Consider the following 25,262-nt stretch of genomic DNA (forward strand, 5'->3'; position numbering starts at 1 on the left):
CTCTCTCAACCTTTTGGACAACCTAGGAGGAAATATGTAAGATATAATAAAATACGATGGCTGCTTTAAGAAATGATTGCCTTCTTCAAAATTAACTCTTCTAGATTTTGCCCCCCCCTAAATTCCTCTGTTCTCCCAAATTCGAGATCCTGCTCTGTTACATAACAACTAAAATTAACCAGTCCCAGATTAGCTGTACTTATGCATCATACTTACTATAAAGCTTGCTCGCAAAAAAACTACCGTCATTCCTCTTCCTAGCTCCTAGCCTGCAAACAACTCTGCACCGCATACGCTGTTCGGTCCAAAATGCTAACGTCGTACTTTTAAAACCAGTGTCTATAAAATTATTGTATTTAACTATGATTGGATAAAGGCCTTGTCTACCAAAAGTGATTTGATGCGAATTATCGTACAAAAAAGTTGTATTTAGAATTGGCCACGTCTGGAATATTTTGGTTTTTGCATTTATCTCTCTAACTATGCACCTAAAATACTAATTATATATATATATATATATGTAATAATAAAATTCCATAGTCAAGAATACAATTAAAATTCTAACTGTATGTTCTTTTCATTTTTAATGGCGATGTTCTCTTATTCGAAAGTACGTGGAATTAAATCCACAGCCCCGTAGTCAAGTTGTTTTTCCCGCCTTTTCTACACGTACAGTTATAGAATGTTCCCGAAATATTTAAAGCGAACTGGATTGGCTGACGAGGCTGACTTCATTTCTTGGAAGCTCCGCCTTTCCAGAGGCTATAAAAAGACTCGCAGAAGAATATCGGGGCTTTTTCTTAAATGACACGATGCAGTAAACTTCATACAAAAAGTTATTAATAATTCTTTTTATTTACTCCGGATATCTGATTTTTGTAATTGCTATTTCTCCTGAATAATAATAAATGGATGCTGTTTTTTAAACCTATCGTCTGATTATGTAAGCTACGACTAAAGCTGGTACATCACATATATATATATATATAGAGAGAGAGAGAGATGTAGAATTTTAGGTGCGTTTTTTGCTTCTACAGAGCAGCTTTGACTTCTACTTTCTTTGACAAGGCACAGAGTTTGGTCGTCTTAAGAATTAAGCTAGTATACGATAAGAAGTTTGTCCTAAGAATTCAGTAAATTTGCGATTTTTTTTTTCAATTTTTTTTCAAATGGCTTTCAGTTTTTAGCTGTTTAAGGCACAGATTAGATTTTATTATTTATAGAAATCTCTATGAAACGTTTTTCGTTTTCTTGATATTAAAAGTTTAGTTTAGTATAATCGGGGGAACACGCGATTTTTGAGTGTTGTTTTAATTGACAATTTGGTTTAAAGAATATTTGTTTTGCTCTTTATTTCTAATTGCTTTTGAATTTCGGATCTGCATAGTATGGTTTTAAACCATTCTTTTTGGAATGGCCAATTTGCATAATGTCAAGTTTTACGTTTTTTTTTTAGTAGTCAATTTGACACATGTTATGTTTTATTCTTTTTCAAGTGTTTCTAAGGCATATAGGGAAAATTCTGATACATTTCAGATTCCTTTTTTTGCTTTATATGAATATTTATTTATATCTTAAATGATAATTTAATTGAACCTTTTTTAAAGTTTTTGATCTCAAACGAACCAGTAGAACGCGACTAAACATATTAGACAACTTTTATGTAGCTTTAATTGATTTTATCATATTGAGTTCTGAGTTGAAGTTTAAGTAAAAGGAGATTAATTCTCATATATTTATAATTCGTATATTTTTTCTTTCGCATTTTTATTTTTCGAGTTTGTTCTACTATGTATTCTTATTTTAATTTTTGATTTGTTTAGATATTGTGTTAAACCTCTTACACAAGGTTGCAATTATTAATATTGTTGAGGAATTGCTTTGCTTTGATTCTAATTTAATACTGACTTTAGATGCTTTAAGTTTATTTTACTTCAATCCTGCAGCTATAGCGCAGGACGGGTCTAAAAAGTTTGTTTTTAATTTTTAGCATATAATTGTTTTTTTTTCGGTACTATATATGTAATGTTTTCAGTTATTCCAACACATCGAGGGCGAATGGTGAGGCTATTCCATTACACGTTCTGGCAGATGGTTAACGAAGCTGGAGTGATTGAAACACGGAGAAAAATGACGACTCAGGACTTTTCACTTTTAACAGCAAGCATATCTTTATTTTAATTTATAGCAGATGACTTTTTCCAGATGAAGTTAATCAAATAACTTATTCAGTAATTGAACTATTAGATACGACTGACTTTAAACTTTAATACATCATAACGTTCTAACAAAGAAAGAGGAGCATAGCGGAAGCGTTAGCAGGACGAAGGCGAGAAGGCATCTGTCTAGGAGAACTTATGACTCAGCATTTATATGAATGGTTATGTAACAGAGTAGCTTCTAGAAAAATGTAGAAAACTTATGGCGCAGCATTTATATGAGGAGGTTATGTAATAGGCGTGAATGTTCTAGCAGGTACTGGGTTAGGGGACGATCCTGAATTGCAGAAAATTAATTAAAGGTTGCTGGTTCGCAAAGAGCAAAGCCATCGTATTTCTTTTTATATTTTACATATATATATATATATATATAGATATAGATATATAATACGTGTGCATGCATGTGTGTGAATGCCGTGTTTTGCTGAATTTTTAATGCCATCAGTTTATGAAATAACATTCTTTACTCAGACCGTTGGCACAAAATACTCCCATTTCCCTGAAAGTCAGAAAGCTGCAAGATGATACAAACAACAGAAACAGTGATTTACAGTGAAACAGTGAAAGTTCCTTTCATATCTGCAAACAAAAACCGAGGGGTAGGGAAGAGAAAAATTATTCGTAAAAGCTACTATGAAAATAAAGAAAGAGCTTGGAGTGCAGAATCCTGTCGTTCTCTTACCTGCTTGAAATGGATACTACGGTCTGCACAAGCGATGTGAATATTTTTGGGGTTGAACTTCGCGAAGCTGAAATCTATATACAGATATATGTCATCTGGCGTCGTACGTCTAGTTTTCTTCCCTCTCACTTTCCGGTTTCTTTTAGTCGGGAAAGAAATTTTTTATCCAATGGGACTGATAAAATGACTAGTTTCTGAAAAGATAGAGAAGGTTGAGGGAATTTTACGATGCCTTTATGTTTGTCCACTCCTTAAGCTTTAGACCCAAACGAAACGAAAGGATTTATTTTGGCAATTCCGAAGCAGAGTGATTTCATTCTTGAAGCATATGTATTCCGAAGCGTATACATATCACGTTCATTTTGTTTTTATAGTTGGTAATTTACGTTTCCAGGAAATCATAATTATATACAAGTATTAATACCGTTAATTATATAAAAATATTAAATGACATTAATTTTTATTTGTAGAATGTATAAACCGAAATTTTCATTTATTTTTTATATGTGATCGAAGGTTACACCATATTTTTTTAATTCTAAAATCCTCTACTTTATTAATTTAACTGTAACCGTAAAGCCATTTTTTTCCTTATAATCTTCTGGAAGCTCTAACTCTCTTATATCCCAAGCTTATTATTTAAAAGTTATTAACTTTGTTGTTTTTATTTTTTAATAACTTTAATTAAGAATAATTTCATTCATCATTAAATTTTAAATACAAAGAAAATTTATTAGGATTTTACTGCTCATTCTCGTTAATAAGAAACATTAGCTGATATGGTTTTTCCTACTGCTAACATCTGCAATTTTTCTAGGCGGAAAACTTCACGTACTAACCATTAAAGATATCACATATACTTAGTAAATGGGAGGGAGGAATTAAATAGCAAGAAAAAAAAACCTTAATGTTTCAGAAAGAAACTGAGAAATTAGAAAGTACAATATTAGAATTATAAAAATGAAATAATACGTGAGAAAAATTAAGACTGGACGATAGTTTTCTGACAAAGCAGATTACCAATAAACAATATTTTTTATAAATTAAAGCTACCTAAAATAATATATAATAATAATAAACGTTCTGAAAGCATTTAAATTTCATATTACGCATAAAGGGGCTTTATCTTTTTTCGTTTACACATATGTACATGTTTCGAGAGCATTTGGGTTAACGCTCCCTTAGGCTGAAAATATTTAAAAACAGCTCATCTCTAGAATTTTAGATAGACAGTCTCGTGCGCTGGAGATAAAAATATTTTTACAGTGTATTGCCACTGCTTGCTTTAAAATTGTTGAGATTCTTAATCAAAAATTTGGTAAAGTTTAAAAAGTATGAAATAGATAATAAATAGACAATAAATTCAAAATTCAAAATTCGGGCTTTCAGGTGCGCATATTCATTACTCAAAATATTATAAACAACACAAAATGTATGAACATTACGTTATTCAAAATGTGATGGCTCTAGATATCTTTTTTTTTAACAATACGAGAAACATACATACATTCATTCCGATTCTACGTTGTTTAATTTTTTGAAATATATTACAGGGTGATAATATTTGGTGGCAACAATTTGAAAAGTAATTTATTCTGTTTAGTATGATTCGACGCAAAATGTAGTTTCGAGGCGAATAGCCCTTCTAGGCTAACGGCCCTTTGAGCTAATAATTGTAATCCTGTAACAAAAAATTTGAAAAACGTTCACATTTTAATTATCGGCTCTTTTCAAATGTAATATGGTTTATCAGTAGAGATGCCCCAGGTGGAATATCGAAACGTTTTATGAATATTAGATCACGTTATATATAGATAAAGAATAGAACATAGAAATGTTATATATAGACAAAGGATAGAACATAGAAATGTTATATATAGACAAAGGATAGAACATAGAAATGTTATATATAGACAATTACAATAGAACATAGAAACGTTATATATCTTCTGCATATTTAAGAATTGAAAAATTATGTAATACAATTCTATAAAAAAATATTTAATATTTTTCATTAGATATGTCATGAATTAAATGCATTTTTATTTAAATTAATCAGATTAATATTTTTTTAAATAACATTCTTAAGAACTAGATGTATTTATTTTAAATAATTTAGTTTGTTATTTAATAACAGACAAATTAAATATCAAAGAATGATAGCTTCCTTTTTTTCAAATGGAGACAGATTCGAATGAAAAGTTAAAAGGTACATTAAAGTGAAACAACGCAAAATCGTATTTCAAGGCTAATAACTCTTATGGGCTTAAACTTAAATGCAGTATTAGATTATAAATAGCTTATTATAGCAGAGCATAAATTTGAAAAGTGATTGCCCATTTCTTAATTTAGGAAGAATAGTTTGCAATTTATTCTGCTTATGTATATTCTAAAAGAGGCCCGGTGGCGCAGTGGCTAGCGCGTAGCGCAGCCCCACCACAGCTCCGGGGTTTGATCTCCGCGCCGGGCAAGATGGACTCAAACTTTCATTCCTTGAGTGGGTCGATAAAATGAGTACCGAGTTCGTTTGGGTACTGCGAACGAGATGATCACTTGTCCAAGGCATGTGCTTATCCACCCCACAATTGGTCCACCAGCGACCGAGCGATAAAGTAGCTGAACAGTTCAGTCCGAGGTTCGAATCCCGCGAACGGGTTAGCGAACGAGCGTTTTAGTGGTTCTCCCCATGTGTAACGTGTACACGAGCCTGTTTCCCTTAGAAAGTCCTCAACGAAGGCGTTCCTCCCCTTAGGCACGTAGACCTCGAGGCTTTGCCATAATGACACACACACACATCCACCCCACAGTCCACGGTCACGAAAGTAGATAGCAGGGCACGGGAGGCCATGGCTCAAGGGCTGCTACGCCATTGAGATTACTTAGTACGTATATTCTAATATCAAATCAAACTAGCCTTTCGAATGTTAATTATAACATGAATGTATCCATCAGTGAGTCCAAAATAATTAATTTTTATTCAATTAATTTAATGATATCAATAAGGAAGCCTATAATCATCTATATGTACACAAGTTAATTTCTGCTTCTTCACAGAGCCGGTGCCAAGCAAAAGAAAAACAGCCAGCTATCTAAAACATTGAATTTTGGATAATGCCATCTAATTTGCTCGTGATATCTCATTTCGAGCTGTTCGTAAATGGCAACAAAAATTGTGCCTTTTCAGGCTTTTTAGTTTCCCTCTGCGAGTGTTCAGAAAGAGAGCGTTAAAAATCGTTCAATTCAATCGGTTTTATCTTTTACTATAAAAAGAAAAAATTCAAAGAAAACGTTTGGACGGAATGATACCACGCGCTTTAAAACGTGTCAGAGATAGTTTAAGGGCCCTGAAACACTCGAGGCACATAAAGAAGAAAACAAGCGAATGACAAAAAGTAATGATTTGTTTCTATTATTTTCAGGACAATGATCAAAACGCACTCCAAATTAGATAATGTGCGAATTACGAACCCTCAAGCATAGCTCGAGTATTTGTTTACATGTTAATAATATGCACTTCTTAACAGGATATTCAAAACATTTGCTTCCCTTAAAACTTACCATGTGTTTGCTACGCTGCGTTTAATTTAATTAATATTATTTCAAGCATTCTTGTATATTCAGTCAGATAGAAAGTTACGTTACTTCAAACACTTATTTCTCAGAAGATATTCCAATACATTAGGTACAATACTGTCAGATTTCGTTGCTTCTAATAGCATTGAAGAATGAATTTCATTATTTATTATTTAAATTTTTGCTTTATTCTAAAGATCCGAAGATATAAAATATTTATTTACACTCACAGTTATGCATGATAGGTTTAGCATTTTTAATGAAATGAACCTTCTATAACTCTTAGATTTAAATTCTAGTCAGATACTAAGCTTAAACAAAAATTTAACGGAAATAATAAGAAGTCAATATCACATAAAATTTCAATATTTTTTTAATATCTCTTTTAAGCTATAATCAAGACCAAGCCCATTTTATTTACATATCTCTTCTGAGCAGGATTTAACATTCATTGATACCTACATTTCATGTACAAATATAAGACATAAGACAAGGCGTACAAATATAGAATAAGACAGGGCGATGTATGAAAAATCATAATTTTTTTTTATTATTTTTTTTTACTTAAATGCATATTTTATCTGATAAAACCCTTATTTTATCAGATTCTAACCACAATGAGTTTCTTTATACCCTGATTATAGTTTTTACCTGATAGTATTATTACGATGAAGCTTTTGTTTCTTGCATACATTACACTATAAATTGATCTCGCTTATTATCTACAGATATGTTAATTTATACATATAGGAGGCATTTATACATATTTATACATATAGTATTGTTGTTGCGTGCGTACGGGATCGTAATAGACTGAATGCACAAGTCCGATAAAAAGTTAGCCCACCAGCGGCCGAGCGGTATAGTCGCTGAACACTGGTAGTTCGGTCTAGGGTTCGAATCCCGCGTACGGGCTGGCTGCATGGGCGTTTTCGTGGTTTTCCCCATGTGTAACGTGTATACGAGCCAGTTTCCCTTAGAAAGTCCTCCACGAAGGCATCCATCCTCTTAGGCATAATCACACACACACACACACACACACACACCGATAAAAAGTTAATAAAGTTTACTCTTATGACGAGATTAAATAAAAAAACGCAGGATTTTTCCTCAAGGATATTCGTATAATATCACAGCATTACGCAATATAATCAGTACTATATTTTAAACTACTATAACGTTAAATAGAACATAATCCGAAGCGCAGAGAAAGCTAATCTGATCAAAATTTATAGCAGCTAAGTAAACAACAACAGCTCACTAAAACAACTGAACTGAGATGTTTCTCTCTGGTTTTTAAAGCTTTTTAATCACTCACGAGAAGGTTCTTGTAATTTATGTTTTCTCGAGGTTTCTGGACAGTAAAAGAGTAGAATTACGAGCTATCTATTTGTTAAATATGAGAGCTCCTGCATTTTTACTTTTTAGGCCTAGCTTCCTCTTAAAACTCGCCACTCACTGCATTGCTCAGGGGAATAAAACAAGTTTAATTCTACTAAAAATAGCTAATAATAATTCTACTAAATACAAAATCCGTAACAGCATGATCACGATGTAACAGCTATCATCCGGATGTTGTTAGCGAATTGTAGAACGTTTGTATAAGAAATCCTGCGTGATCAGCATTGTGATCAACGCTCCAAATGTTATCAAAATATTATAGAAAAATAAATATAACAAAAAAAAAAAAATTGGAAGGTTTCGGATTTTAAATTATGCCCAAAGGGTCATTTTTTTAACGTCTTGTGTGATACTTTTATTTATTAAATATCGCGTTCTATGTTCTCAAACTATAAAATTCAGTTCAACAGAAATATCGCAAATTAATTTTAAAATGAGCATATCTTTAAAATTTACGATGCAGAGTCTCGCGCGCTAGAGATAAAAATGTTTTTTTTTCGTACAGTGTTGCCATTGCTCGCTTTGAAATAGTTTAGTTTTTTTAATCGAAAATTCGTTGAAGTGTTTCAAAATTTGAAATCGATAACAAAACAAATTTCAAATTTAAATTATGGCTTCCACATGCCCATATTCTATGGAAAATTACGTTACTCAAATTTTGATGGCTCTAGGAACCGTTGTTTTATCACAATGCGAGAAACATACATACATTAATGTAGATTCTTCATTATTTAATTTCTTTAAATATAAGACAGGGCGATAATATATGGTGGCAACGATTTGAAAAGTGATACAGCTTTTTTTTAAGTTTTCAGCTCAAAATGCCAAACGAAATTAATAGTCCTTCCTGGCAAATTGCCCTTTGGACTAATAATTTATAGATAATGTTATCAAACTATTATAGAATTAATTTTTAGACTAAAAAATGTCATTTATCAAAAATAAAGTTTGATTTCAGGCAACTTTTAAGTCTTTTAACCGCGTCCCCAAAAAATGATAACGAGCTGTTATAAACATGCCAGGCTTTAAACAAACAATGAAATAAGGGAAGCTGAATAACTAAAAACATGTCTAGCTGGTATGAATTTTGAGGAAGTTAACGAGTGGGTGGAAATTGATTTAAAATCTCAAATTCCAACAACAAAAACACAGAGGATATCTGTCTGTAGCTTTCTGAAACAAATCTCCAGAAACACCAGAGTATGAATAATTCATAAATGAGTTCTTACGTAACGATTTCTGATAATCAACAACTAATGACTATTTCCCTAAATAAAATGCTGTGAAATTAAGTCATTACATTCTTCTAATTACTTTAAATTAAATCCTAATGGTTTGAAGGGTATTTCTCCTATGGCTTAATGTTATCAAAATAGTCATGGACAAACGTATTCACATTAAGCAGCGCATAGTATGTACATACAAAGGCAGGACTATTTAATCATTCGTTTTGCGTATCATAATCTTTGAAGTAATTTGGTATAAAATTAAATAAACAAACTAAAATGGTGTTGGTGTATTTAATTATGGCAAAGCACACTAGAGCTATCTGCCTAAGGGGAGGGATGCCTTCGTGGAGGACTTTCTAAGGGAAACTGGCTCGTATACACGTTACACATGGGGAAAACCACGAAAACACCCATGTAGCCAGTCCGTTCGCGGGATTTGAACCTCGGACCGAACTACCAGTGTTCAGCGACTTTACCGCTCGGCCGCTGGTGGTCCCAAACTAAAATGAAATACGTCTTGAAATGACTGGATTTTCTGCTTTAGGAATATTTGTTTATTTTATACATTCTGCTTAAGAATTTTTTTCCATGTTATTTCAATTTTTTTCCAGACAACAATTGTTTTAATTCACTAAAATCTTTCTTGGTATTGCATTTAAAATTTTTGTTTAAAACAAAAATTACAATTTACTTAAAAGTATAATTAAGTGGAACTTACATTTTCTGTTGTTTTGTTTTGTTCTAAATTTAACGATGAGTACTACAATCATTGCAAGAAGAACAAGTCCAACAACAATGGCAATTAAAACGACTAACACTGGACTGAAGCTCACTTGCCAGACGTCATCTGTAAGCAAAAAATTAATATTTTAATATATATACAACATGAAATAAATAGCAAAACTTAAATCATAGTAAGTAATTTAGTTTTTCTAAATTACTACATCAGAGAAAAAAATAAATTTTGCACTGCACATTTTATTACGTGTATTTTTCAACTCAACCACACAGACGGGAAAGAGTTTAGTGACTGACTGCTGTACCGAAGGGGCCTGGGTTCGAATCCTGCGGAAGGCATGGTTGTAATTTGTCCGTTCCTTCACAGGAGGCAACGATGGCACATTTATTATGTGCCTCCATAATAAAGAAACCACCGATTACGGCCTTCGTATTGACCAATGCATACAAATTGCTACAGCCCTGCCCATGGAACATTTTTTTCATCTAATACATTGGTCAAATATTTTTATTTGCCATATGAGACGTTCAAAAGACCAGGGACTTGCTGCACAATAAAATGGAAAATAATGCAGAAACTGAAGGAATTGGGAACATATTTGTGTAGTGTGGAATAGTTCCCAGTCAATCTCTCTTATGTATATATTATAAAACATGCATGTATTATGGCCAATGAAATTTATTATGAACTATGTATGTGTTACGTAACAGGCTCAATATATTATGAACTATGTAGGCAAGTATGAATTATGTAAGCATGCAGATGTATTAACTATGTAAGCACGTATTATTAAAGATCTATGTATTATGAACTACTTGTATATAATCATGTACTATGAACTATGTCTGTCATGAACTATGTAACTACGTAAGCATATTTTATGAACTATGTAACTATATAAGCATATATTATGAACTATGTAACTATGTAAGTATATATTATGAACTATGTAACTATATAAGCATATATTATGAACTATGTAACTATATAAGTATATATTATGAACTATGTAACTATGTAAGTATATATTATGAACTATGTAACTATGTAAGCATATATTATGAACTATGCAAGCATTGATTATGAACTATGTAACTATGTAAGCATATATTATGAATTATGCAAGCATATATTATGAACTATGTAACTATGTAAGCATATATTATGAACTATGTCAGCAAGTATACAGGATCAATGTATGCCCTTATAGGGCCCATGAGGTGTTGCCGCGGATAGTTGCGGAACCTGGACTAGACCCGAATAGTCAAAGAAATTCGCACGGGTGTTCAAATTCTGCTCTCAACTGTCAACTGCACAGTAAAATTCATATCAGAAAGACTGCATCTTCACTACACAGCTGATCTTCTATAACTTTTATATTCTAAGTTTTAAATAAAATCCACCCGGTTAAACATTCTACGAAACATCATTCAAAAAAACTTATTATATACAAGTATAAATTGAATTGTGAAAAGAGACAGCGGATTTTTAGCCCAAAGGAAAAGTTTGTCCAGAATTTTAATATTAAATTAATTTTGCGCAATTAATTTTGTTTTGCCATTTAATTTTAATTACTTTTGCGCAATTAATTTCGTTTTGCCATTTTGCTTTGGTTCACTATAAACGGAATAGAAAATTGAAAATTGAAAATTAAACGGAATTGAAAAGAATTGAAAAATAAATATAGTTTTCAATTCTTTTCTGCTTCCAATTAACCTAATGACTTCTACAAGTGGCGCCTGAACTATAAGGGTTGTGGATGATGATTCTTTGCACCCAGGTCCCCTAAAGCCCTAGTCGCCCTTTAAAAAGGGGAGTATATAAGGTATTTCTAATCTTCTCTGTATCGTATTTCTACTACTTCTCTAGCGTGCCTTCGTGGTGTAACGGTAGCACGCTGAGCCGGTATTCCAGAGGTCGGTGGTTCGATTCCCGGCGAAGGCGGTTGTTAATTTTTCATCTTACCTGCTTCCAAAAAATCCTAATGACTCTACAAACTTAAGAACAACTTCTGAAACAATTGAAAATTAACGCTTTTTTGATTTAATCACATAAAATTCAACTTTCCATAATTAAATTTTAAAATATAAGAATAAGCTTAAAATGGATGTATTAAAATTCGTCATCTCTATGCTTTTCATTTTATTTAATTACTACGAGAAACTTCCGTATCAGACGTGCCTAGAAGCAAGCAGACTGCGGAGTCAGAAAACTTTATTTGCATGTAATCTCTTCGGCTAATTTGCCTCAGAGCATTAATGCCAGTAACTTACCACCAATCAGACATAAAACGCGTTTAACGATGACTCTCCCGCTAATGGACGTTTAATTCTAGGAGTGATAGAACTTCGATTCTTCCACGTTTACTCGGCTGCCGTTGCCAGAAGGCAAGTGTAACAGAGACACTTCTCGATCACCCAGGGATTTAACAGGTTCCATTTCATTCCTCTCCACAAGAATGTCATCTTACCAATTTTAAAATTCACTTGCGAATCCTGAAGATGCATTCTTGTGGCATTAATTTATAAAGAACCTAATTTGGATAGTGTCGTACAGATGGCGGTTTTCCTGTAATCTTCAAATGAGAAGGAATAAATTCTTAATTACTTCCATACTAGTTCATTTGAATGGATTAAGACATCTTAAAGGGTGATTAATAATCAACTCAGTAAACATTTAAATACGGCTGTTCGTTCATTTATAGATGAAGAAGGATATTGCGAAGGCGCATTATTAAGTCGGTTCAATAAGGAACACCTCAGTAAAAATGGTAAAAGAAGATTAGAGATTCTAATGGAAACGTAGTATCGAGAAGGTGATTCCTTCAGTACATTTGAAGCGTAAATACTTTATAAACAAACTTTATAAAATGCTAAGTTGATTTTAGTTGAGAAAATAGCGTGATAGCTTTGATAATAAATGGCTGTAAAACGCCGGTTTTAATCTTCATTTTTACGCGCATATATTTTCTAAACTATTTAACTTTCATCTATATAGCTTAGAAAAACATATTCAAAATGCTTAAAAATAATCATCAGAATCATGTGAATCGTAATAAAAAAGATATCGTGCAAGAAAATGCTTCTATCAATTTTTATGTCTCTATACCTTGCATTCTACGAAGTACTGTGCAGATTCTTTCACAGATTCATTCTTTCCTTTAATTTTTATAACGTCATTTTCCTCAACAAAATGCTTAAAAAAATTGATCACAACATTTAGCGAATACACTATAAAATTATGGAGAAACATAATTTATCGAAACGTTTATAGATTTAAATTTACACCTAAATATTTTGACCTAAAACAGTATGATTATCAATATAGTATATTAACATGCAGCATGATCTTGTCTTTTAGGTTAAACAAAAAACCAGAAAGAAAATTGCGATGTAATAGATCCAGGTTGCAAGAGGTAACTATGAAATATTTTCAGAAGAAAATTAGCTTTGCAACTGTATTGATTATTATTAAAATAATAATAAAAAATCTGATCTGTACACATGACTTCCTTGTACGGAATATTAAATTATACGTATTTTTTCTTGCATTTCATTTAACTTATTAGATTGAATTAAACTTACTTCGCCGACAGCGCATAAACCACAATAGAATAAATGAATTCTTTAAAACTCACTTTGTTTACCATAGCGACACTCAGGCGCTAGGTTTACTTAACAGTATTATATTTCGTTCATATTATAACTCAGAATGCACAAAATTTATATCATTTAAAGAATTATCTAATCGTTGCCACTTGTTCTATTCAAATACTATAACAAAGCTACAACGATGTATAAAAGAAATTAAGCAAACAAAACGAAAAAGAAATAGTTTTTCACAGACGATTGAGTATTTCTCATTCAATTATTTCACTTTTCACTTCGCGACAAGGCAAAAATACATAAAATCTCAAAATATCTGTATTAAAAATTACGAAGTAAATCTTAAATACTTATTTCCTCGAAAAAATTCCAGGAAGGATTAAGCGTGATTTAATTCGCAATAATAAATGAAGGCGTTATTTTTCTGTTGCGAAGCTTAGTCTCTCTCGATTGGCAACAAATCTACAATTCTGCTGTTTCAAATGTAAACAAATATGTCCGCCATGTTATTTAAAACTTAACCGCACTTAAACAGCTTTTAAATTGTTGATAATTGTACAAATATTGCTTCCAGAATTACGAAAGGAATAAAACCTTTAACCGGAAGATAAAAACAACATAATTCAATCATTTTTAAAGCAAAAAATGTACAATTTACAAACATATAAGAGTAAAGTAACTGAGATCACTGAGCCAGGTAACAGAGTGGATATATTTATAAATATATTTATATACGTTTGGCGTGGCCGTTTGAAACAAAATACGAGGTGCACATCTACATGTTATAGTTGTCTTATATACAAAATTTGAACGTTCTGAGGCTACTCGTTTTTGAGTTATGCGAGATACATACGTACGTACATACGCTCGTACAGACGCCACGAAAAATTGTCTTCAGAATTCATTTTAAAGCAATTTTTTTAGTTTTTTTGGAGGAAAAGAGTCTTTTATTCTGTCCTTAAGTATAGATATCACGCAAAAACATCGTTATATTGCATTCGAAAGCGGTCAAAGTGGATATTTTCGTTGAAATATGCTGCCTGAAGCTTTTCGCGATTACAATACGTCTTTTTTTACTTCCTACAAGGAAGTAAAAAGAAAGGAGAAAAATCTGAAAGATTTCATATTTTACGTTACTTTCAAAGGGACGTTTGCTTAACGTTCCCTGTTTTTGCGTGACCTGTGTAGGTAAGGACAGAATAAAAGATTCTTTTTCTCCAAACAAATTAGAAAACTGAATTAAGACGGATTGAAAAGAGATTTTTTCGTGCCGTATAGTAGTGACATATATATTTATATACCAAAAGTATATAAATACAGAGTACTATATATATATGAGCGATGTATCAACTTTTGTCTAGAATAAATAGATCGTTGAAGAAATATATATGTAGTCGTAGCTTAAATTATCAGACGTTAAGTTTAAAAAAAAAACAGGATCCATTTATTATTATTCAGGAGAAATAGCAGTTACAAAATCAGATATCCGGAGTAAATAAAAAGAACTTTTTGTATGAAGTTTACTGCATCGCTGCGTTAAAGAAAAGCCCCCGATATTCTGTTGCGAGTCCTTTTATAGCCTCTGGAAAGATGGAGCTTCAAAGAAATGACGTCAGCCTCGTCAGCCAATCCAGTTCCCTTTAAATATTTCCAGAACATTCTATAAACGAACGTGTAGAAAAGGCGGAAAAAACAACTTGACTACGGGGCTGTGAATTTAATTCCACGTACTTTCAAATAAGAGACTGCCGCCATTAAAAATGAAAAAACATACAGTTAGAATTTTAAGTGTATTCTTGACTATGGAACTTTATTATTACAAATATATACCAAAAGTATATAAATACAGAGTACTATATATATTTATATACCAAAAGTATATAAATATACAAGTATATAGTACTCTGTTATATACCCACTCTGTTACTCGGCTCAGTGAGCTCAGTTTTTTTTTATTCTTATATGTTGGTAAATGTGCATTTTTTAATTTAGAAATGATTGAATTATGCCGTTCTTATCTTCAGGTTAAAGTTTTTATGCCTTTAGTTAATCTGCATGCAATAGTTATAGAATTACCAATTTTATAACTATTGTATGCAAATTAAGTTGTTTAAGTGCGGCTAAGCCTAATTTTATTTTTTTTTTTACCATAGCAGCCATATTTGTTTACACTTGAATTTAACACAATAGCGAATTAAGTCTTTCTGCACCTACAGTGACTTTTTGCCGATTGTAACCAAAATGAAGCTTTTAGTATTGAGCACCGAAAAATCTGCCTTTCTGCCTGCTGGCCGTATTGCTTGTTTTTGCGTAGATACTGAAATTTAATTGTAAAAATTGTTTTTTAATTGTTTTAACTGCTGTTAAACAATGTTAAACAACAATTAATAAAAATTTTTAATTGTTTTAATTGCTGCTTTTTATGCTTTTCTATATCTTTCAATTTTCGTTTAAAAATATTTTGAGTTTTTTATGTATTTTTGCCTTGCGAGAAGTGAGAACTGAATTAATTGAATGAAAAATATATCTCTGATGAAATTCGAAGAAATAAGTTTAAATGAAATGCAGGAAAAAATGCGTATAATTTAATATTCCATACAAGGAAGTTATGTGGTGTATATATCAGCTTTCTTAAATGTAATGACTTTCGCACTTAAACCATGAAATTCAATTCAACAGCAATATCACAAAAAAGAAACCTCGCGCATGCACGCGATGTTAACTTTAATTGAACGCTATGAAACCGTTGAGTTGTTAATCCAAAATTCGTTAAGTTTTACAAAATATGGAAGAGTTAATAAAACAATTTCCAAATTGCAAATTTCGCCTCCAGTTGCCCATATAGCAGTGGAGGACTATGTTATTCAAAATTTGATGTCTCTAGGCCTTCGTTATTTTTTTACAGTACGAGAAATATAATGTAGATTCTTCATTATTTAATTTCTTGGATGTAATGCAGGGCTCTAATATTTGGTAGGAACAATTTGAAAAGTGATACAGGCTTTTATAATGAACCATCGCAAAATGCCGAAAATTAAATTAATAGCCCTTCGGAGCAAGTTACCCCGTTAAGCTAGTAATAATAATAATAATAATTTTTAACTGAATCATTTAGCAGAAATTTTGTCTCTTAATAAATATACTGGATATAAAATGTTTAAGATATAAATTTCAGATAAAAATGAATGATTCGCCCTCCCTGTCTCTCTGAATTTAGCTCGTAATTTTCTCGTGAGTTAGCTATGAAATTATTTCTAATTGTGTTAAAAATTTGGGGCGTCTTGAATTTACTTCGCAAATAAAATCTTTTAACGAACGCCGTAACAAATATATAATTGCAAATCTTTATTATATATAAGCGGCTAAAGTGTGTATCGCCGATAGTTTATTGTTGCCACTCGGAAAAATGAGTGCGCAAATTAGTGTTTCAGCAGTTTTTAATTAATATCTCGGCCTATTAAAGTCGTAGGAAGATGAGAACGGTATCGATGGATTCTGAGAATTTTTTGGAATCCAAGGATAAGCGTCTCGAATTTCAACTCGGCGAGGTTCCGCAGATATTCGAGAAAAAAGAATTTGGCACGTAGCCAAATCCCTCTAATAGCGAAAAACTAAGAAAGACAGTGGAAAATGTAGGGAAAAATTAGTTTTTAATTAATATCTCGGCTAATTAAAATACTACGAAGACGCGATTGGTCAAAATGGCGTGCCACGGACCTGCGGAATCCAACTGTGTGCTTCGCTAAGCCCGGGAGCCAGCCGTTTCGTAGGAGATGATGTTACTTCACGCCATATATATATGCGGCTTAAGCGTCTGTTTATCGCCGATAGTTTATTGGTTGCTTGCGTAACTGTACTAGCCAATGGGATGAAGTTGCCACTGCGCAGGGTTGCCGTTTCAATTGAGACGTAGACAATTTCCTGTAAAACTTGCCGTTGCTATGACCATCAATAAGTCTCAGGGGCAGACACTTAAGCGTGTTGGCATTATTTTACCTGAGCCTTCATTTGGACACGGTCAACTGTATGTTGCCTGTTCAAGAGTTCGTGAAAGAACGGACGTAAAATTACAAATAATGGATGGTCCTCTGCAAGGCGAGCTTAAAAATGATGGAAAGATCGACACTAGAAATGTTGTGTACAAAGAGATCTTTGACATGTGAATTAACATTTTATTATTTAAATCATTTTTATAGAGCTAGCGGTGGCTCTTAATAAATCCAACTAGGAAACCCAGCGGTCATTTCGTATGACCGCCGGGCTTCCTAGTTAGATAATAAGGGACTTCAAAGTAACTGTCAAGTTTATTACTATTATTATTATTATTATTATTATTATTATTATTATTATTATTATTATTATTATTATTATTATTATTATTATTATTATATATTTCAAGTAAGCAAATATGATAGGGCTTTATTCACTAACAACATTACTAGGAAATCATTAAAATGTCTAAAATTATACTTAAAAAAAAAACAGTTTTTCATGAACTAAAATTGAAAAATTAAAATATTTTACTCAAGTTTTCTCTAAAAGAGATAGTGAAAATTATGTTCTTATTGAATACAAAGTATCAGGTCCGGAAAACTCTCTCAGGCCCATTTTCGCTGATATCTCTATGCAATGAGACCAATTGTTAAAAAAATTGATATGGCAATAAAATCGAACTGAAATAACGTTATGGTAGCTTCTAAGTCAATCGATCTCCCTTTTGACCTCAATCGTTTAATTTCTTTCCTTTCGTTGGCATCTTAGTTCCACGCAGTGAATCTTTTGTGCGACAGTGTATCGGAAACCTTTCTCAGTTTGCCGTTCCCTACTTGTCCAATCCTGTCATTCTGCTAAACAAAAGATGTCTCCGTTTTACTCTTTTGTTCTCGTGCTTTCGAAGTTTGCTTTCTTCCCAAATCCGCTGTTTGTCAGTAACTTTATTTAAGAACTGTTGCTATTGACAAAAGTTTTTTCATCGCTTGTCCATTCACCAACGCGTTAAAATTATTTTTCGTTTGCATAAGAAATGCATTTTTTCATTCCAACAATTCTGTTACCCTGTTCCTTCTAGCAATTATAAAATACTTCTCGTTTTACACAGTTTAAATTTTTGTTTTTTTCTTTCTCGTCTGATAATTTCATTCTCAAAAGTTGTGTCCACATATGCATTTCTCGAAACTTAAAGGGCTATCACATCTAGCGACGGTCCCTGCTAAAGAGGACTTTTCTGAGAAACGGGATTCTAGTAGCACTGGTAGCAAAGGATTCCTAGAATAAACCGCCTAGCAGCGGAAACGATGTACCGGCTACGCGGGATTTTTTTAAACTTCCCCGAAAATGTTTCGGCTGCAGCTCTGTCCCGGGTAGAGATCAACCAATCAGACGAATCTTCTGCTTCTGAAAGATCACATGATCAAATTTGAGCGATAATCGATTACTCTTTGGCGTTCAAGTCTTTGTAGTAAGTGAAAATGGTAACCTAACTATGTGGGTTTCGTGGAAATTTGCGGGTTCTAAGAAATGTCCCTGTCGGGGTCCACTCCCACGTAGCGGAAACATACGTGATAGAGACATTATAACCTATTTTGTAGTATGGACGTCTTTGGATAAGTACTATGGACGCCTTAGAATATGTCAGTATGAATGCTTTAGAATAAGAGAGGCGAGATATAAAAGCTTCATATCGAGGAATCTGATAATTATGACCCCCCCCCACAAGTGACCGTGTAGTTAGAGACTGCTAAGTACTGGGTATTCGACCTCGGTTTGATCCCATGCGAACGGGACACCTTTTTGGTTCATTTTCCTACGAGTAAGTGAATATGAGCCGACTTTCCTTAGAAATTTCTCCACGAAGGTATTCCAATTAGAGTGATATATCTCGTATGCTTTGCCATATTCAAATAACTTAAAAATGATGTTCGGAAGAAAGAAACTTTTTGGCCTTATATTCAAATTTTTCTCTGCCAATTTTCAATTGGTAACATGGAATACTAAAAATTTCTGTGTCCATAAAAATCTTCATAATGGAGTTCATAATTTTAGATCTAAACGTTTTTCTAAGTGGTTTCTAAACAGCTTTGTATTCGGAACATGCGCTCAGATGTTTTTCTAGTTTAAACCTATTTTTACTTCCTTGTACGAAGTAAAAAGGAAGTATTGTAATCGCGAAAAGCTTCAGGCAGCATATTTCAACGAAAATATCCACTTTGACCGATTTCGAATGCAATTTAACGATGTTTTTGCGTGATACCTGTACGTAAGGACAGAATAAAAGACTCTTTCCCTCCAAAAAAACTGAAAAAACTGCTTTAAAATGAATTCTGAAGAGACTTTTTCGTGGCGTCTGTACGAACGTATGTACGTACGTGCGTACGAACGTATCTCGCATAACTCAAAAACGAGTAACCTCAGAATGTTGCAATTTTGTATATAAGACTACTATAACATGTAGATGTGCACCTCGTATTTTGGTTTCAATTGGCCGCGCCAAACATATATAAAAATATTTATAAATATATCCACTCTGTTACCCAGCTCAATGATCTCAGTTTCTTTACTCTTATATGTTTGTAAATTGTACATTTTTTGCTTTAAAAATTATTAAATTATGTTGTTATTATCTTCTGGTTAAGGTTTTTGTGCCTTTAGTAAATCTATATGCAATATTTTTAGAATTATCAACAATTTTAAAATTGTTTAAGTGCTGCTAAGCCTAATAATGTTTTCGATGGCGGCCATTGCTCTTATTTACATTTGAAAAAGCAGGATAGCGGATTTGTTGCCAATCTAGAGAAACTTAGCTTCGCAACAACAAAGATAACGCCTTCATTTATTATTTAAATAATGGTTAATCCTTTCTGGAATTTTTTCGAGGAAATTAGCGTTTAAGATTTACATCGTAATTTTTAATACAGATATTTTGAGTTTTTATATATTTTTGACTTGTCGCGAAGTGAAAACTGAATTAATTGAATGAGAAATACTCAATCGTCTGTGAAAAACTGTTTCTTTTTTGTTTTGTTTGCTTAATTCCTATTATACATCGTTCTAGCTTTATTATAGTATTTGAATAAAACATGTGGCAACGATTAGATAATTCTTTAAATGATATAAATTTTGTGCATTCTGAGTTATAATATGAACGAAATATAATACTGTTTATGAACCTGGCGCCAGAGTGTCGCTATGGTAAACAAACAGAGTGAATTTTAAAGAATGCACTTATTCTATTGTGGTTTATGCGCTGTCGGCGAAGTAGATATAATTCAATCCAATAAGTTTAAATGAAATGCAAGAAAAAATGCGTATAATTTAATATTCCGTACAAGGAAGTCATGTGGTCTATACAACAGATTTTTTAAACTTACAACCAAAGGAAATAGAAATTTAACAGTGGCTAAATCAACCCAACTTCATTATATCATTCATTTTTCTTCTATTTATGCAGATTTGCTCACCTTAAAGGTGCTTTTATGTAATACGTTTCTTATAGTCATTGCATTTTTAGTGGTAATCATATGAGACAGATGAAATTTTTCATTTTGCGGTAGTATTTGCAAACAATTTTCAGTAATTAACTTTTGTTAACTTTTTAACATAAGAGGGGACAAAAGCAGGGTTAAATTACAAATGTCGGATATGTAGTAGATGTGCGAGGGATGTATCAATGTATCTCTAGAAAATAACTGCAGTATACTGAATGCAAAACAGATTATTGAGCTGGAGTTAGAAAATATAAATAAATGAATACAATTTTAAAAAATAAAAATCTGAAGGGTTTCAGATTTTAAATTACCCATAAAGGGGCGTTCTTCCAATTTTTTGTCTGTTACCTTTATTTATTAAATATCATGTTCTTCGCATTTAAACCATAAAATTCATTTCAATAGCAATATCGCAAAATAGTTTTAAATTGAGAACATCTTTAGAATTTCCGATACAGAGTCTCGCGCGATGGAGATAAAAATGGTTTTTCTGTACAGTTATAAGGTATTTCTCCCACTTTCCTAGCGTCCTTCGAGGTGTAGTGGTTCTGCACGCTTGGCCGGCATTCCAGAGGTCCGTGGTTCGATTCCCGGCGAAGGCGGTTGCTAATTTTTCATCTCTCTGGCTTCCATAAAATCCTAATGTCTCTACACAGTGTTGCATTGCTCGCTTTGAAATCCTTTAGTTTGTTAATCAAAATTTTTTTTAATTAAAATTTTACAAAATATGAAATCGATAATAAAACAAATTAAAAATTTTAAACTTGGTCTTCCACATACCCATAATTCGCAGTAGGATTACGTCATTCAAAATTCGATGGCTCTATGTACCATTGTTTTATCACAGTGCGAGAGATATACATATATTTATGCAGATTTTTCATTATTTAATTTCTTCAAATATAATGCAGGACTCGAACATTGAAAAGTGAAACGGACATTTATAGTGAACCAACGCAAAATCGCAAAATGAAAACAATAGTCCTTTAGGGACAAAGCCCCTTTGGACTAAAAACTTATTTTGATGCAGTTAAAAAAGCTAAAATATTCCGCGTCATTTCAAATAGCAAATTCAATACACAGTTACATCATTATATACGTTTAAAAGGAATTTTCCTTTGTTTATTTCTATATTGCTCTGTTGTACATTTGTCTAATATGTTTAGCATTGATTCTCTTTACAGCTTAAAATATAAGTTCGAAGTGCAAGTGTTTTCTTTTTCTTATCTCAGTAGAAAATAATAACTTAGTATACTCCACTTACTAAGCAAAGTACATATATAGCACTAGTAACTAATAATGAAGTACATTTTACATTTTTTAAATGTTCACTAAACAGTGTGATATTTTGTTTTTAAATTTAAACTAAAAATTCATTTTGAGTTTAAATTTAAAAACAATATATATATATATATATATCAATAACAGTTAGGTAATAATAATAGTTAAATGCAAAATAGGAAGAAGGCTAAAAATCCGTACGAGATTGGCGTGTATTTTAAAATTTTACTGAGTTTAAATATATAAAAATATATACTATACTTACATATATACAAAATTCGTAACAATATTTTTAATTCACTCTATATATACAAGAAGGAATTTAAATTGATGTATATCTTGTGGATACTATACTTTTAACTAGTAAGCTGAATATTTCCAAAATGAAAATATTATGGAATCGCAATTAATAGTAAGATTAATTAAAAGTAATAACAGTGATCAATGAACATGCTGTAATCAAACAAAATATGGACCTTTTTATCTTCATATTTATTGAGATAGATTCTTAGTATTAACATTTAAGTGTTTATAACATAAGCATATATTTTTGAATATTTCTATGGCTTGATAGTGCAAGTATTAAATTTGAGGTTATTGAACAATTAAGAAACAAATGTAGATGTTCATAATTTTAAAGCAAAGAACTAAAAATTTGTCATTATAAAATATGTTCACCACGATTTTAAATAAAGCATAGCATTCAATGAAGTCAATCCAATTCCTTCTTTAAGTATTTAAAATGACTCCAACTTTTTGCGACATTTAATTACGAGTTTTGGCTGTTGAACAATAAAAAGCTTAAAAAAAATATATTAAGCTGAAATGAAAAAAGTTTTCAAAAGACTGTAACACACATAAAAGGCAAAAAAAAAAAAATAGCTCGATTTTTAAACTTCTATCTGATGCGAAAAATGTTTGATGAATGAATACGAAATCTAATGAACTTTTTTCTCCAACTAAGACAGGGATTAAAGATTTGTTAATCAAACCAGATGTGAACATCACGAGGAAGATTAAATAAATAAAAATTCCTGACATGGTCGATAAAAGGGAAAGAGATGCAATCTTTTTCTTAAATACATTCATTTTAAGTTTGTGAAGCTTTTTGAAAGAACAGTGCATTTTACCAATATTTGATTTAGAAATCTGAAAGTAAATTTAATTTGCTTGAATTATTATATTAGCATATATTAAAGTGGGAGAATTCTTAAATTTGCATAATGTTATCCTATGTTTAAAAACTGTAGGGACAGCAAAATGCAAAATATTTCGCTTTGAGATAAAATATTTAACGTGCATTACTTTCTCTCTCTCTTTCTCTCATACTCACAAAGAAAGATACAGGCTTTTAATTACAAGTATATCACATTTTTGCAATTGAAGCTAATGTAGCACTAATTTGAATTTTGGTCTTATTTGTAACTAGTCAGTATATCTGAATCAAACTCTGTAAATCTAGTTCAAATCTTTTCTAAAGAAAGAAGATGTTGCTCCTTGTCATTAGAAGGTGTACATGTTATTTTATTCTTATATAAGGCAGGAGACGTATGTGCTTACATAACGGCAAAAGTGGAACAAATGTTGTTGTTTTTTTAATCCAATAGTATTAAAACAAAAAACAAAACAAAAAAAAAAACAGTAGAAATATTGGGAGAATAAGTAAGTAAGTCTCCGCCGGTTGAAAAACAAAAATGGTGCCACCAGTGAGTTGTGGTTAAAAATGTCTGATGTAAAACGTCAGACGATGTCCAACTTTATTATCATACAGTTGGACATCTGCTAACAATTTAAATTTGAATTATTACCGATTTTTTATCAGCATCATACATTTTTTTTTTTTTTCTGAGTGAAAATGTCGAATTTTGAGCCGAATGAGCGTCATTTGCGGAAACGTTTGATTTATTTCTTTAATTTTAAGAAATCTGCAGCTAAGGTGCATCAATTTATTGTAGAAGCTTATGGCGAGATTGCCTTAATTGACAGAATTTGTTGTGGGTGGTTTCAAAAGTTTAAAAAATGTGAATTTGATGAAGACAAAAAAATAGCGTAGTGGAAGAATGAAAATGTACGAAGATGCGGAATTGGGAAAAATTCTTGGATGACGATACAATGCAAATTGCAAGTACAACTTGCACTTACATGAGGAGTGACTCATCAAGCATTGCCACATCGTCTAAAATCATTGGGAATCATTCAAAAGCAAGGAAATCGTTTTCCATATGAACTGAAGCCGACGAACATTGAACGCCTATTTTTTGCACGCGCAGTGCTGCTTGCTGGGCATTACAAAAGGGGTTTTTATATCGTATACTTACTGCAGTTGAAAAATAGTTCCACTATGATACGATAAAGAAGAAGAAATAATAGAGACCAATTGGCCTTGCTTCAACGTCGATAGCCAAACCAGAATGTTTTTTCTTGTTTTCAATGGCTAGGCAAAACGTTACAAGGAACTAAAATCTTACAAACAGAGGTTACAAATAATAGAACTAAGAACAAAAAGACCTAAGGAGCGTCATTGCTTAAGGAGTGCTCTTGCCTCCTAGTATCTCGATTCCTCTCTAAGACAAAAAAGAGCCTCACATCTAAGTAAGTAGTCAATGTCCATTTTTTCTCCAGAATCATAAAGTGGACAAATAGGTTCGCTTGAAATGCCTTATGCGGTGCAGGTGGGAGCAAGGCCACCTGCCGCCCACCTGTACCGCATAAAGGTAACACACATGTCCTGTAGAGAGACGGAATGTCCTGTAGACAGACGTGGTCCTGTAGCCAGACTAGTCCTGTTCCGCATGTCCTGCAGAAAGACGGAAAGTCGCAACTGCATTGCGTCTTGGACTATCGGGAATAAGAGAAGGACTTATCATTCTCCAAATTTTTAAGCCTGTACGAGTCTGAAGATCTGGCAAGAATAAATAAACTTTTTAAAAAACAGTATAATCCTCCAAACATGTTCCCACGTGTTCTTCTTCCACCTGCTTTCATTTAAGCAAGACGTAGTGTGATATTTCTCTGTCTTAAGACTCGTGTTATAGTGATGTAAATATGT

The 25,262-nt window shown here is 32.2% G+C and overlaps 1 protein-coding gene across 1 annotated transcript in view; it reads right to left on the bottom strand.

The window, feature by feature from the left end:
• LOC118197178 (synaptogenesis protein syg-2-like) overlaps window positions 1-25,262 on the bottom strand; it is a 289,538-nt gene that overhangs the window by 48,957 nt on the left and 215,319 nt on the right. Inside the window, exon 8 of the mRNA XM_085817873.1 lies at window positions 9,823-9,951. Within this exon, the coding sequence (XP_085673999.1) occupies window positions 9,823-9,951 (129 nt within the window). The remainder of the gene's footprint in view (window positions 1-9,822; window positions 9,952-25,262) is intronic.

This window comes from Stegodyphus dumicola, chromosome 1 (assembly GCF_044657685.1).
Source record: "Stegodyphus dumicola isolate Sdum_Otavi_A_Nest chromosome 1, ASM4465768v1".
Lineage (NCBI taxonomy): Eukaryota > Metazoa > Arthropoda > Arachnida > Araneae > Eresidae > Stegodyphus > Stegodyphus dumicola.